Here is a 15,279-nt window from a genome sequence, read left to right on the forward strand (position 1 = left end):
GAATGAGTGAGCATTAGAGGCTGAACTGATAACAATCCTTTGTTGTCGTTGATCCTTAATTCAATGCCCCGTGCTAGTAATTTACGACTCATGTGAAATAATACCAATGCATAGGAAATGAAAACGGGATTATCATTTGAAAAAAACTTAATCCAATCATATCAGACGGAAAAGGAAAACACGTTTCTATGGTGGTGTGCGTGTGACAGCGATTGTGGGATGAGGCGTACGTGAGAGAGAAACAGTCCGAGTGCGAGATCTTCGTCGTAGGTGCATTTTCGAAATTCGAACTTCTATCGTCGAAGCAGCCAGCACCCGTCATTTCAAGCTTCGTGTGATTTGGAAGAAACCAGTCAGTGGCGAATGTTGTGATCTATTTTCTTTGGTGAATTTGTGATTTGAATAGGTAAAATCATCGGAAAAGTGCTAGGAATTGATTTACAAGTCAGGAAATCGGTATGTATGGTCAACTAGTGGAGTAATTATCTTTTTTGGGACGATGCTCGCCATCCGAATCTGAGACCCACTTTTTAGGGTAGAGGGCAGTGAGATGAAGCTGTCAAGATTCGCGGCATCAGCGAAATTTTGGTTGCGGTTTTCGATTTGCTTTTCTGGAATTAATGTAATGCTACTAAGCTATGTAGGATAAACGACTATAAGCTATCAGTGTTTGCATCTATCAGAGAAAAGCACGTAATCATTGCACTACTTCACGACAAATAGTGTTGTGTGCTTTAGCCTTGACCAGGCAGTCGAAATCGGCTAATGAGCACAGCGCAAAGTTAGGAAGATGTTTTATTCAGATGAGCCAAGTGTTCGATGTAACATCAAATCAAACCTCTAGGAGTCGGTATTGTAGGGACCACCGGCTCGTAGACATGTCCCGTTATTGGACAGATATTCCTTGGATTGTTGTTTAAGAGTAGGTACCATCATAGTTATGGTTTTTTTTTTGTAATGTTTTTATAGGTCGATATCGAGTAATGGTACATCGACTCATGAAGGTTTGACTGTCAATAGGATTAGTATACAGTGAAAACTCTATAAGTAGATGTCCCATGACTCGATATCGTCTCATTTAATTATACCAAAGCAATTTTTGGTTACTGAGACGGTCTCTTTAAAACAGTGATCACCAAACTGCAAACCGCGAACCGCCACTATGGGCGGTTTCCATGTAGACTGACGGCCAAAAATATTGTACCACCTCATGTCATACTTATGCGTGTTATGGTATAACTTCAATCTTTCATTAAAAAAAAGTAGTAAGCTGCCGGAACTGGGGGACAGAAGGTGATTGACCAAAATTGTAGTTTGTCAACATTTGGTTTGAATATGGTACATAATAAATACATTTTAAATTGCATGGTCCAAACTATTTTGCCATATTCAAAACAATTACTAATTTAAACGACACGTCAACTTTTTTACGTTTTTCAAACATCCAGGGCTGGTAGCAACACATTTTAAAGACTAAGTCACTTTTTTCGACCTAGTCACTAGAAAGTCACTAGAATCACTTTTTTCAGAAAAAGTTCATCAAAGTCACTATTTTCGCGATCTTCTTCTTCTTCTTCTTGGCATTAACGTCCTCACTGGGACAGAGCCTGCTTCTCAGCTTAGTGTTCTTATGAGCACTTCCACAGTTATTAACTGAGAGCTTTCTTTGCCAAAGTTGCCATTTTAGCATTTGTATATCGTGTGGCAGGTACGACTATACTATATGCCCAGGGAAGTCAAGGAAATTTCTATTAAGAAAAGATCCTGGACCGACCGGGAATCGAACCCAGACACCTTTAGCATGGCTTTGCTTTGTAGCCGCGGACTCTAACCACTCTGCTAAGGAACCCAGACAACCAGAAATAGGATGAAAGTTCACGTTATAACTCGTTTATTCATACTAATTACATCAAATCCGCAAAACACCGTAGATAAACTCGTCAAATTGATGAGTTTCCTCGCATAAAACACTTTTTTCTGAGTTTATTTGTACATTTTGTTTCGTCCCGTACACTCGTACAAAGTAAGTCGAATCAATTCGTAGCAACTGTCAAATCAACATTTGTTATCATAAGTTAAATCGCATAAGATAACAGGTTAGTTCGGGAGAATATTTATACACTCGAATTGTATGTTATTAATCATCACATAATATATGCACGCATATCGCCTCCACTTTTGTACGTAGAAGGGCTTTTCGCGACATCTTATAAGTGAAATTTTGTATGTACAAAGCCTCCAGGTGATTTCGTTATGCGTACATTCTGGTTGTCTGGAAAGGCCCGATCTGATGATAATGAAATTTTAGGCTAGGTTCGCAAGAAATATATATTTGTTATTATTACGGTTGATAAGAAAAATTTCCGGTTTACGGTAGCCGCAGAGTTCTACCGCAGCTGTCAAAGTTCTACCGCAGGCTTCGAAATCATTCTATCATTGAAGCAAACAGTTCAATCATAGTATGCTTGAAAGAGAAATCGCTATGCAAAATAGCAATAAACAAAAATCATCAAGACGGTATCCAAGGTATCATTGAAACATACTGATGATTTCCCAGTGCAAATCAGTGATGTGACTGCTGCGGTAGCTTTTCGTTGAACCGTAAAACGGAAAGTTTTCCCTAAAATTGCAATATAAAGACAAATACAGTGACCGGCGAAAAAAAGATCATTTTACCGTTTTACATACAAAATTACCAAGTTTAGTGACTTGGATCTTGGCTCCTAGAGCTCCGATTGAGTTGACATTTTTTACCGCAGCTAGGAAATAACTTGAAAATTGCGAAGTGAAAAATTCACAGCATTTTGATCACCCACTTTAAAGTTATTGCAAATGCCCCATTTTGTAAAAAAAAAATATTTTGAACTATTTTTGAAAATACCCTTTAGCAAAAATGTTTGATTTAACAAGAGAAACAAGTATGCAGAACAATTTTTTTTATGTAAAATTCATACTTTTCAAAATATATCAAAACCAAAATTCAAACTTTTTCTTTAATATGGGACATTTGCGATAACTTCAAAGTGTGTGATCAAAATCCTAGTGCCAGTAGAAATTACAGATCTATCTGAACTCTAGGAGTCAAGATCCAAGTTTCCAAAAATGGTCATTTTGTATAAAAAACGGCAAAATGATCTTTTCTTTTCGCCGGTCACTATATAGTGTAAAACAACTTTGAGATGATTTTTTTGGCGAAATATTTTAGTAAATTTTGGTGAAAACCATGATCAATATCTGACACATCTGCTGAATAAATTATTAGTGAACTTAATCTACGACTATAGAAAGAATCCTGAAAGAACATAATCAAAACTCCTCCGAAAGATGAGCATTAGGAAGAACAACCAAAAAATCAGAGTTAGTCAGATACTCCTCCATGACAAGTACTAGTTTTGATAGCAATCATTTCAGAAAGTAAATTAGAAATTCCAACAAATAAACTGTATAGGCCCAAAATTTCATGGCACCTAAAGTAATAGAGCAAATCTAGAGTACTGTGAAAAGCGTACTGCGATTTGTCAAACTTGGGTACCTTTTGCAGTATCAAAGGACCAAATGCAGTACTAGAAGTGGTACCCATTCTGAACCCGACTACTTCGTCTCTATTCGACTCTGGCTTAACAGTCTGTATATAAACTTTCAAACCAAAAAGCAACTGCAAAACGTGAATTTTGTCTAGGTTCATAGTTTTGTTAAACAACAGGTAGTACCAAAATGAGATATTTGTGCGGTGATCGTGGCGTGAAAAATGTACTAGAAAATTATGAACATTTGTATGAGAAGACAATCTTCAAACTATGGGTTCTATTTTCTTAATGCCTTCTTTTTCCATATGGGATGGTTATGCTTTTGTGGGCAGCGATGATCCCTTCAATATTAACTCGATACTTTGTAGCTCGATATTTCCCCTCACTCGATGGAACGCATAGTCCTTTCAATCTGGCATACTGTGATCTCTCTGAAAGTCGATATACCATCGGTGCACCAGGTTCCGCTCATTAAAGGGAAGTTATGTGTTCAAAAGTTTATTATACAATAACTATTGTGTCGAACAATACTTTTTCTATGTCACAATGTAGCTCCAAGCATATGTTATCAGCGGAAAAGTCAAAAGAATTTGAAAAACTTTCATAAAAAAAATATTTAATTGCATTTGTTACTGCAACTAAGTGTTCCTATTTTCACTCACGGAAACAGATTTCGTGACGAACTTATTGAAAAATGCATTACAGGTCGGACTCGATTATCCGGAGTATCTTTTTTTTTCACTCCGAATAATCGAATCACTAAGAAAAAAAATTGAAATCGTTGAATTAAGTTATTATCTTTTTTCGTTATTTTATTTATATGATGAGGGTGGCGTAGCCAGAACTTTTTTCTGGGAACAGTAGGGGTCTTTACAAAAAAAAAAAACACTTTTTCAAACCACTTTTTTCTTGAACACGTTCTAAACTGCAAAACCATTCAAATTGAAATACAAATTATCTCAAATTTTCGCATAAAAATTGAAAAAACAAGAACGTCAAAAAACAAATTCCGGATAATCGAGTCTAAAATTCCGGATAATCGAATCCCGAAGAATCGAGTCACCGGATAATCGAGTCTCCGGATAATCGAGTCTCCGGATAATCGAGTCCGATCTGTATTTCGAATTTCGTTATTTATCCTGACATTTTTATGGTCAAACCATGCATACTACTGCAATAAAGAATGCTATATACCAAAATCGACATTTCTTTAAAATTTTGTTTAATTTTTTGCATGAGCGGTTACTAGAACACTGATAACACAACCTACTGATCCAATAACCGCTCACGAGGTCTTGTGTTTTCGATATAAAGAATTATTTTATCAAATGAAAATAATGTACGACGACTTCATTTGAAAGTGGTATATTACCTAGAATATATCCGTGCGAAAAATGTTGGTTTTTGACACGAAAAATCCATTTTTACACTAGTGAGTGGAAATAGGGGCATTAGCGGATACTGGTGCACTATTGGTACCTCCCAAAATCGATGTTTTCATCAAAAGTTTCACAAATCTTCCAAATGTAAAAAAAAAACCTTAGGTTTGATTACTATAATATTAATCTGAAAGTAAAATGAGGGCTGACAGCCCATTTCAGGGTGATAAAGTCAACAATTTTGATGACTGAAAGTAATGAAAACTACAAGCAAAGTTACTCAACTAATTCTGCTGATCATCAGCATTGATTTGCTGAATTTCGGTATTTTTTACCGATTTTCAGCAATTTGGTTTGCTGAACACACCAGCTCGGCTCATTTTAGCAAAATATTGTTAATCGGGTTTGGAGTGTAGCGTGAGACTAAATTCAGGTTCTAGCTCCAGTCCACTTTTTGGATTCTTCCGGCGAATTTGCTTTGCAAAAAAAAGTTTTCTCATAGTAAATCCCATACAAACATTAAACGGCTGGCGCTAAGTTATAGTTTCATCGATCGAGCTGAAATGTTGCATAGTTAGTTGTTGTAGGAACCAAATGGAACCGGAAAAGGGGACTGGGTCGATAATTTGTGTTTTATTCCACACCACTGTTCCATAACTCGATACTTCCACGAGTCAATAGTCCCTTTAAGATCAAATCATGAAGGGTTGACTATATTGAACAGTGATTCAATTTCATATTCGTATAGGGCACTGTTTTCAGATCATGTTGGTAAAAAACTGTCAACAGCATCACTTGATGATGTATTCAATTTAAAATACTAGTTGATCAATAAAGAAGTTCATAGGAGTTATCTACTAATGGACAAACTGTTTTCGTTTACTTTCATCTTTGGAATAATGGGAAAGTATTGAATTTGTGTCTGAAATTGACCCAATTGCTTATTTGTACACCTATCAACATTCAAACATACAACATTTGAAGCTAATTTTTAATAATCTAAATGATTGCACAAGTTCTTCGTTGCATTTTTTAGATGTAATAAGGTACTTTTGAACAATTTACAAGCAAAGACATACATTCATACATACATACATAAAATATTTTTTATATAATCCTCAATACGTCTTGTTGTAACGTTAATCTTAGTTGATGGATCCATTCTAAAATGCACTGGTGTGAGCACTGAAAGAATTTCGGTTGGAATGTATTCAGTTTACAGATACAGTCAATTCTCCCTTACTCGATATCGAGTTAGAGAACCGTAGTAAAAGTTGGTTTTCAATTGTTCCGTCAATATCGAGTTAGGGAGAGTTGACTGTACGAAATTTATTGAAAAAAAAACTACCCTACACCATGCTTTCAATACCTCCACACTAGTGATCCTTTATAGAGAGATAAGCGGAAGTAAAATGGCATGATTTGGCAACAGACCAGCAGTGCTGATTTTGCTCGGCGTCGAGAATAATACTGTAACACGGACATGACTTCCTCATTGCTATAAAGTGTATTTTGTTTCGTTATTGATCTTTGGGCTACATATCAAAACTAATAAACAGCCGAAAAAAATCAAAAACTAAAAATCGCATTGACAAAAATTTTAAAAAGTAAAACATTCATATTTTTGCTTCATGCAAAATTGCTTTTACCGAAATAATTTCAAGCGGATTACATTACTCCTCAAGAAAAGTTCAAAACAAACATAACGCATGTTCGTTTGGCTCACACTTTGACAGCTCTCGCTGCTCGATTGGCTCACACTTTGACAGAAATGTCAGCATCCGCGAATCTCTCTTATAAAGGATTTCTACTCCACACCATAGGCCAGGAGAAGTGGATGAACTTGTCATTCATTTTTCTGTCAAATCTCATACAAAATCTACTTTTTCTTTGACATAAATTCACTCTAGGTGAACCACTTCCCCTGGCCTATTAATGTTATGTCAATAATCAATTTTCTTTGAATTCATATTCAAACTATACACAAAAAAATATCCTATTTTGCAGTTTATTGATTTCATATTAAAAATGCAACATGACTTGAATAAGTGGAGAGAATTGATATGCTTTTGACTGGAATACTACTACGCGTAGCTACTCTAAAACTGGTTATAAGTTTTTGAAACTTACTCATCTTTCGCAGTTAACAGAGGAAACTATATTTAAAAAATATGCTACTCTTCGACTTACTGGATGTTTAAGCAAAAATCATTAGAAAAGTCGTACTCTCCTGTTCCGTGAAATTACTGTCATTCTCGGAAAAGGACAGATTGGGGGTCTGTGTTCGGGACGGTTCTCAATGCCTATATCCAGATATAGGACAGTATGTTGGAAATGGGCATTGGTGTAATTAACACATTTTTCAAGATTTTATCAAACATTATAGAAGACAGTCCTCGCAAAACATAAACATTGGAATCGGCGTGTCACGCATTATGGGCTAAAACTAATAGGAAATTGCTCAGATAAAAAAAAATCCTGTTAGATTTGCATCGTTTTACCTGTTGGTGGTATACAGCATAACTTTTATGCTGCTACCCACAAATCATCGCATAATAAATTAACAACATTCAGCGCTCTCAGTGTTGCTAGTGCGTTACCATTTCGATTTTCGGAGCAGTGAGTGAGTGAACTGAAAACGAATTAGTGAGAAGGCTCGTGAGTCAGTGTGATATATTCATTGGTATGGTTCTTCTTTTTCTTCCTTTCCACTTGGAGGTGGTTTCGTTATTAATCAAGGTTGGTCTACCACTTATTCGGAAACAATCTCTTCGCTGTGGACTATTTTTAGCCTTTATTGGTCAGTTTTTTGACAAGGGTTAACATTATTCTTCGAGGCGCGTTTTTGGTGTATATGCGTTAATGAGATTGCGTTCATAATAATTATAATGCATTTTTGAAACAGATCTCTCAACGTGTAAGATTACAGTGTGTGATACATGAGAATGTAGATTTTTGAAACAATATACAAATCCAAATAAATTCAAATCGAGAGCGTCCTTATAAAATAGCAGATTTTTAAGCGTGACAATTCACACCAAAATATGAGTTTAACTCTTACAAAAAGTGTGATGGAAATATGTTTAAATTGACTAATTAGGTACAATTACACTTTTGAAGGTATTATTGGAACTTTAATAAAAATGCTAATTGAATTTTACTACTCCTTATAGTACTATCTATATTTTTAGAGACAGGTTTTTGAAGAGTCTCGTTAAAAAAATATCTGTGAAAAACCCCTGGAGGATTTTTCTAAATTATCTCATGAGGAAGTTTTGCAGGAAGACCGGCAAAAATCTGTTGAAAAATTACCCTGGAGAAATTTCTAGAAAACTTCCTGAATAAATATTAAAAGAAACAACTGGAGGAAATCTTTGAAAATTTCCTAGAGGAATAACTGGAGGAGCCGTTGAGGAACATCTGGTTGTTTTTTTTTTCTTTATTATTGAAAAAAGGATAAGATGTTCCTCCAACGACTCCTTCAGTTATTCCTCCAGAAAATCCTGAACATCTGATCATATCCAGAGGAATTTTTGGAAAGATTTGTAAAAGAAATACTGAAGGAACCTCTGAAAACATAACTGAACTGGAAAATCCCTTGAGAAATACCCGGAGCATTTACTGGAGGAATCAATGAAGTAATTTATGGAAGTTTTTTTCAATGAATTAGAAATCCTTGGAGAAATTTTGCGAGGAACTCTGGAGGACCTTACGAATCCCAGTAGGAATTCCAGTGAAAAAAAATATCTTGGAGAACCCTAGGAAAATTTGTTGGAAGCGTTTCTTGAATATGTGGAAGCAATCCCTAAAGAATCCCTGAAGAACTCCCAAGACAAATACCTGTATTTCTGTAGAACTACATACTAGATTTTTAGTGTTCAATTTCTGAAGGAATCCCTCGTAGAATTTCTGAAGTCCTTGATACAATTCCTAGAGCAGGGGTATTAACCCTTTTTGGCTCGCGGTGCACTTTTTGAAATAAAATTGTTACGCGGAGCATCTGTTTTTCATCACCACTCCGTTTTCAATCTACACGAGCTTAAATCGACCCTATAATTCCTACGAAAATCGCGAAGTAAGATTTATATTATCCAAACTTTCATTAAGGTGAAAATGATTCGAAGCCAAATTATAAGTTTTCAAAAACACAAATTTGGAGCACGATATGAAAACCGCTGTCCTAGAAAAATACTTGGGGGTATCCCTGGTAAAACTCCTGAAAGTATCCCTAGTGGGAGTCTTGGAAGAATTATAGGAGAATTCCTGGCGGAATCTTTGGAGGAACTCCTGGGAAAATCTCTAGGGGAATTTCAGTAGGAATCTTTAGTGGAGTCATCCCAGGAGTCATATCGGAACTTGAGAGGGAGAAACGAAATTTATGTACGTCAAGGTGAGATTCTGCTGTCACGAACTGTCATTGTGAGCCTGAATCTTAAACAATGGACCAACATGATAAAATCGCGTAATTGATCAAAACATATTTTTGCATTTCTTCGAAGGATACAAACATCCAATGATCTGACAGTCACGATAGCCCCTTTTATTTTGATTGAATATAAAGTATTGAAATATGCATTTTTTTTACTTTTTTCCAATAAAAATGAAAATTGAACACATAATACATAGTGGAAAGATTGTGACACACAACATAAGAAAACTACCCAGACAACCAGAAGTCGCATAAAAATTTACGTAAAAAGTCGTTTACTTGTGCGAATTACATCACACCCGCACAACATGGTGAATGAAATCATATGAGTGATGAATTTCCTTGCATAGAATGCTATTTTCTGAGTTCATCAGTGCATTTTGTTTCGTTCCGTATGAACGTACAAAGGAAGCCGAATCAATCCGTAGCAGCTGTCAAATCAACTTTGTTATTATAAACTAAGTCGTATAAGATTACAGATTAATTCGTAATAAAATCTGTGCACTCGCATTGTATGTCAATTTTTATCATATAAATTATGCACATATTACGCCTCCACTTTTGTACGCATAATGCCTTTTGACGACATCTTATACGGAATCTTTGCACATGTAAGCATCGCATAACGCAGAAGGTAACTTCGTTATATGTACATTCTGGTTGTCTGTGTAGCGATTATCAGCAAGCCTGTCTTGACTGTCGTTGGCAAGTTGGAAGTATCCTGAAAAAACGTTGTTTCATATTTCGTGCTTAGTATCTGTCCCTCACTCCCAGTTCAGAACCTGCATAAACAAAAGTTTAGCTGAATAAGCTGTTATTCAGCTACCAATGTTACTTGGGACGATCTACTTTCATGAACTGAACTATGCAGTCATATAGTTCATTACCCAACTGGTTGAAATTACTATTTTGAGTTGCATACTAAACCACAACAATTTTTGCAATTTCGTAGGAGACCCCTTGATGATATCAGAAATCATACTACCATTATTTCGCAATTTCTGAAAATTGTTGTGTGATGATTCATAACGCAATTCAGAACAGTATATCGGCCTACTTTTTATCAAGAAAATCAGCAGCATAAGGGCCTTCTTTTATTATCATTACAAATAGTACTGAATAAGTGTTATTTTTCAGCTCTAAACACAGTATAGAAAAGTAGCACTTTTCAGCACTGTTTTGTGAGTTATCAAATCGACATCGGCTTACCTTCCCTTCATGTCAATTTTTGAAATGCTCTGAAATCCTCAACTGGGTTAACTAGGTTCTGAATCTACATCTGTTTGACGAACCGAACTGGGTCGGATTCGGATCGTAGATTCGGATGTAGAATCAGAAGCTAGTTGACCGTGACGGGTTCTGAGTCTTGCGGATGTATACTGCCCATACAAGCAAAACTTTCCCTTATGGATTTCCAACCCAATAACCTTTTTCATCGTAACATTCATGTTTTATATACTTTACTATGCATATCAAAAATTACACACTTTGTTTGAAAATGTTATGGAAAAATATAAAACTGGTGCAGTCCCATATTGAAAAATAAAGACATAACAGTCTCTATATGAACTTTGAACCCAAATAACACCTGTAAAACGTGAATTTTGATTAAGTTTATATTTTTTGCTGAACATCTAGTGTTTTTCTTTACTGGCACGATAAACAATCCACGAACTTCCAATAGCAATAGTGTCCCCCAGGTTTAGAGCATGTTTAGATGGGTTTTATCATGCACTACTATTCCCCCAATCTGATCAAAGTTGTAGCAGTATACGATAAACAGTCTCTCATAATGTGCAGCGTATTATGATATGTAGTTACAGAGAGCAATACGTGAGAGATTCTCTCAATTTTCTCAGGATTTAATCCCTGGTAATTTCATAGCTTATCTGTTTCAGAAATGTTGAGTTTTTACTACGCTTGGATGCCCATGTGGATTTTCTTGAAATATTTTTTTTCTCCAAAAAATAAAACTTTATCGAAATTTTTCGTAATCTCAAAAGAAGTTGTATTCAACTCGTTGCAAAATGATGATTTTTCAGCACTTGTCGTTTTTAACCATGCATTAATGTACGAATCGTGCTGAAAAAAACATTATTTTTCAATTTGTTGCATAAATTGTTGAAAAGCTAGTCCGCTAAGACCACACAGATCCTAGCGAGACTAGCCCGTCCACATCCGATTGCAAATCATAAAGAAATACAATACAGTAGATGTTTCCTTCAACTGGGCAGCTACTGACTGATACCACAATCAGCAGCTGCAACACTCTTTATTCAAACCAGGTAATTACAATTACATTTACAATTCAACATCCTACACAAATATCATACTTCTCTCAACTAATCTCCCACACTTTTACCTACGACGACGCATGCTTCTTAACTGACGATTCTGCTACCTGAGGTGCGACACTACCTCTATTCCAACATAAATAACTATTATACTGTTACTTCTTCTTCTTGGCATTAAAGTCCACACTGGGTCTGAGCCGGCTACTCAGCGTAGTGTTCTAAGAGCACTTCCACAGTTATTAACTAAGAGCTTTCTTTGCCTAAATTGCCATTTTCGCATTCGTATATCGTGTGGGCAGTTACGATGATACTCTAAACCCAGGGAAGTCAAGAAAATTTCCATTATGAAAAGATCCTGGACCGACCGGGAATCGAACCCAGACACCTTCAGCATGGCTTTGCTTTGTAGCCGGGGACTCTTACCACTCGGCTAAGGAAGGCCCCTTATACTGTTACTTCCAATGTCAAATAGTTTTGAATAAATCTAATAGATCTAAATGATCCTTGTTGGATTGAAAAATCTATACATAATTTAAAAAATACTGTTCATAGTGCTGTTCATTCGTTTGATAAAAAGTAGGTTGTTATGCAAAAACTTATTTTTACTATGGTTATTATGGTACTACCAAACTCGATATCGAGAGACGAAATATCCGATGATGAAGAGTTGAGTGTTAGTTTGGTTAAGTGTAGTTGCATGAGTCGATATCGACTCTTCTCCTTCTTCTTCTTTATGGCATAACGTTTTTATCGGGGCAGAGCCTGCTTCTCAGCTTAGTGTTTTATGAGCAGCACTTCCAAGGTCATTTATTGAGAGCTTTCTTTTCCATTTTAGCATGTGTATATCGTGTATATTAGTGATCCTTTATAGAGAGATAAGCGGAAGTAAAATGGCATGATTTGGCAACAGACCAGCAGTGCTGATTTTGCTCGGCGTCGAGAATAATACTGTAACACGGACATGACTTCCTCATTGCTATAAAGTGTATTTTGTTTCGTTATTGATCTTTGGGCTACATATCAAAACTAATAAACAGCCGAAAAAAATCAAAAACTAAAAATCGCATTGACAAAAATTTTAAAAAGTAAAACATTCATATTTTTGCTTCATGCAAAATTGCTTTTACCGAAATAATTTCAAGCGGATTACATTACTCCTCAAGAAAAGTTCAAAACAAACATAACGCATGTTCGTTTGGCTCACACTTTGACAGCTCTCGCTGCTCGATTGGCTCACACTTTGACAGAAATGTCAGCTTCCGCGAATCTCTCTTATAAAGGATTTCTAGTGTATATATAGATGTCGAGAAAATTTTCTATATGAAAAGCTCCTCGACTGGCGGTATTCGAACCCACGACCCCCAGCTTGGTCTTGCAGAATTTCTGCGCGTTAACCGTTACGGCTGTTTGGGATATCGGCTCCTGGATTGTTTAATTAAATACGTTTACTGTACTCTATTCTTTTACCAAAACGCAGCGAACATATTGTCATAGAATAAATTTCAATTTTTTAACACAATAACTGGTTTTGGTACTTCAATGATGACGATGATGAATTCAGAACGTTCAATCTGACGGAATATCCGTCGCTCTTCAGCCTTCTGGCTGCGGTTAACAAAAAAACAGGTTGAAGGCGGCTGGAATATTCTCCTCAATATAGTATCCAAATACAAAAAATGGTAAAAATGGAAAATTTTGTTAAAGGAAACTTTCAATTAATTATTGTAGAAGTGTTTGCTACAACACCAAGCTGAAAAACAACTTCTATTCTGTTCCAGTTATGATCCAATGTCACGAAAAATATCAATAAGAAGATGAAACTTTGCTCTTGGATAGTGCTGCATAAAATTCATGGATATTTCCTGCCATATCCTAAAAAAACGTTGGAAATTGTAATGAACCTTTTTTCAGTTAGAAATTAAGCAGTTATTCAGGTATTAATAAGAATGACCCAATAAATTTATTAAATTTGCATCTAAAATAGGTAATAATAAAATTAACAGTTCTCACAGAGCTGCATGCGATGTTCATTTTGTTCCTCATGAACGTTGATCTCTCTTGCCTGCTCAGCTTGAGAATATGAATTTCTCACCCATTTTCCCACCACGGGTACATCACATTGCTTCTCACCGATGCATTTCACACCGATGACCGACCGTCTATCAACTCTATCAACTGTACGAACGACGAGGTACATATCTGTAGATAGGCTCCGTGCCAATAGAAGTGTACAACACACATTCATTACATTACACCAACGATAGCGACTTTAAACTAGAGCTCTCGCAAACGCATCAACATAAAAAAAACAGTGTGTTTCAGTGTGCGATTGTTTGCATTTTGGTCGAAACTAGACTTGCTCTGTCTGAGTCTGGTATCCTTTCGAAAGTGCTGAACGTGAGTGAAAAGCCAATCCGTGTGTCCGAAACGCAATCAGCTTACTTATCCACTTAGCTTTATGTAACTCAAACAACAGTTTCTCCTTTCCACCCCAACAGACCCAACAGACGGCTTACGCACGAGTCATCCAGTTGGCCCCATATCATTGAACCCTTTTTCCGTCTGCAGCGCGTGATAATCTCGGAAGCAAGTGGAAGTGACATTACGTGTGAAGTGACAGTGTCCTTGAGGAAGCAAGAACGAGAAGAAACCAGTTCCTACCCCCAGAATGATGGACCCCGATGAAAATGATCTGATCGATAAACTAATTTCCCCAACGGGATCGTTCGGCACCGGTGCCCAGCAGAAGGTAATCGTGCAACGGAATTCGCCAATTCTATTCCCCGGAGGGACACCATTGACCATCAATGCTACGAGTTCGCTGTTAGTGCCAAATTCGGTGCCCCTGGCCGTGGCTCCACAGCAACTGTCATTTGCCACGGCATCAGCAGGAATAGATGGTGGAGGTGGCCCTGGAGTGGATTCCACTTCGGTAATTGTGCTCAACAAGGACACTCCACTTCCACCGGGAGCATTCCCCATCAACGTCATGGCAGCTGATCCCCAACAGCAGCAGCAGTTTGTCCATGGTGGTGGTGGTGGTGGTTTGCAGAAAGTCATCGTCGCCGCCAATCCCGGAACGAGTGGAACCGTAGCTGGCCACGGCGGAGTGCAGATTGTTTCAGCGGGTACCATGAAGGCGTTCCAACAGAAGGTAAGTCATCGCAAGTTCTTTGTTTTCTATAGGCAGTCGAGTCCAAAAATTATCACTCCTGGCATTTCGGTGCTCATGCATGTAGTTTATTAAGCGTATATGTACATCGACAGACAACTCCTCTAGATATGTTGTCTTTCAGAATGCATAAACCCGAGCGACGCATTCATCGTTTGTTCATTCATTCTCCATAAGTTTTATATTTATAACTAGGTACACCGTGCATCATGCACAGAGTGTGTCAAACTAAATCCTACAAAAATATGTAGTCGGCATATTTCTCCGTGCTTGGGAACTTCAATGAAATGAATGCAACATGACTAGGTAATTCCAACTCGTGATAAAAATGTCAATAATTGTTGTACAAATCAAGATCAAAACGAACAAAACAAAGTAAATATAAGTGCCAATAAAAGTGAAACTACTGTGATAGTTAATTTGCAAATGAAATTTGAATTATGCGTAAAGTGTTCATAATTAGCAGCACCAATGCTTA

At 36.8% G+C, this 15,279-nt stretch overlaps 1 protein-coding gene across 2 annotated transcripts in view; it reads left to right on the top strand.

Annotated features, from left to right (window-relative positions):
* The first annotated feature begins 303 nt into the window (after positions 1-303).
* Positions 304-15,279, top strand: part of LOC5575936 (lethal(3)malignant brain tumor-like protein 3) — a 55,756-nt gene continuing 40,780 nt past the window's right edge. Inside the window, exons 1-2 of one of the 2 annotated variants that reach the window (XM_021843465.1) lie at positions 304-456; positions 14,128-14,783. In XM_021843465.1, the coding sequence (XP_021699157.1) occupies positions 14,298-14,783 (486 nt within the window). In that variant the 5' untranslated portion in view covers positions 304-456; positions 14,128-14,297. Of the gene's footprint in view, positions 457-13,864; positions 14,027-14,127; positions 14,784-15,279 lie in introns of those variants that run through there. The other variant, XM_001662246.2, reaches the window with a different exon arrangement.

The sequence above is a fragment of the Aedes aegypti genome, chromosome 2 (assembly GCF_002204515.2).
Source record: "Aedes aegypti strain LVP_AGWG chromosome 2, AaegL5.0 Primary Assembly, whole genome shotgun sequence".
Classification (NCBI taxonomy): domain Eukaryota; kingdom Metazoa; phylum Arthropoda; class Insecta; order Diptera; family Culicidae; genus Aedes; species Aedes aegypti.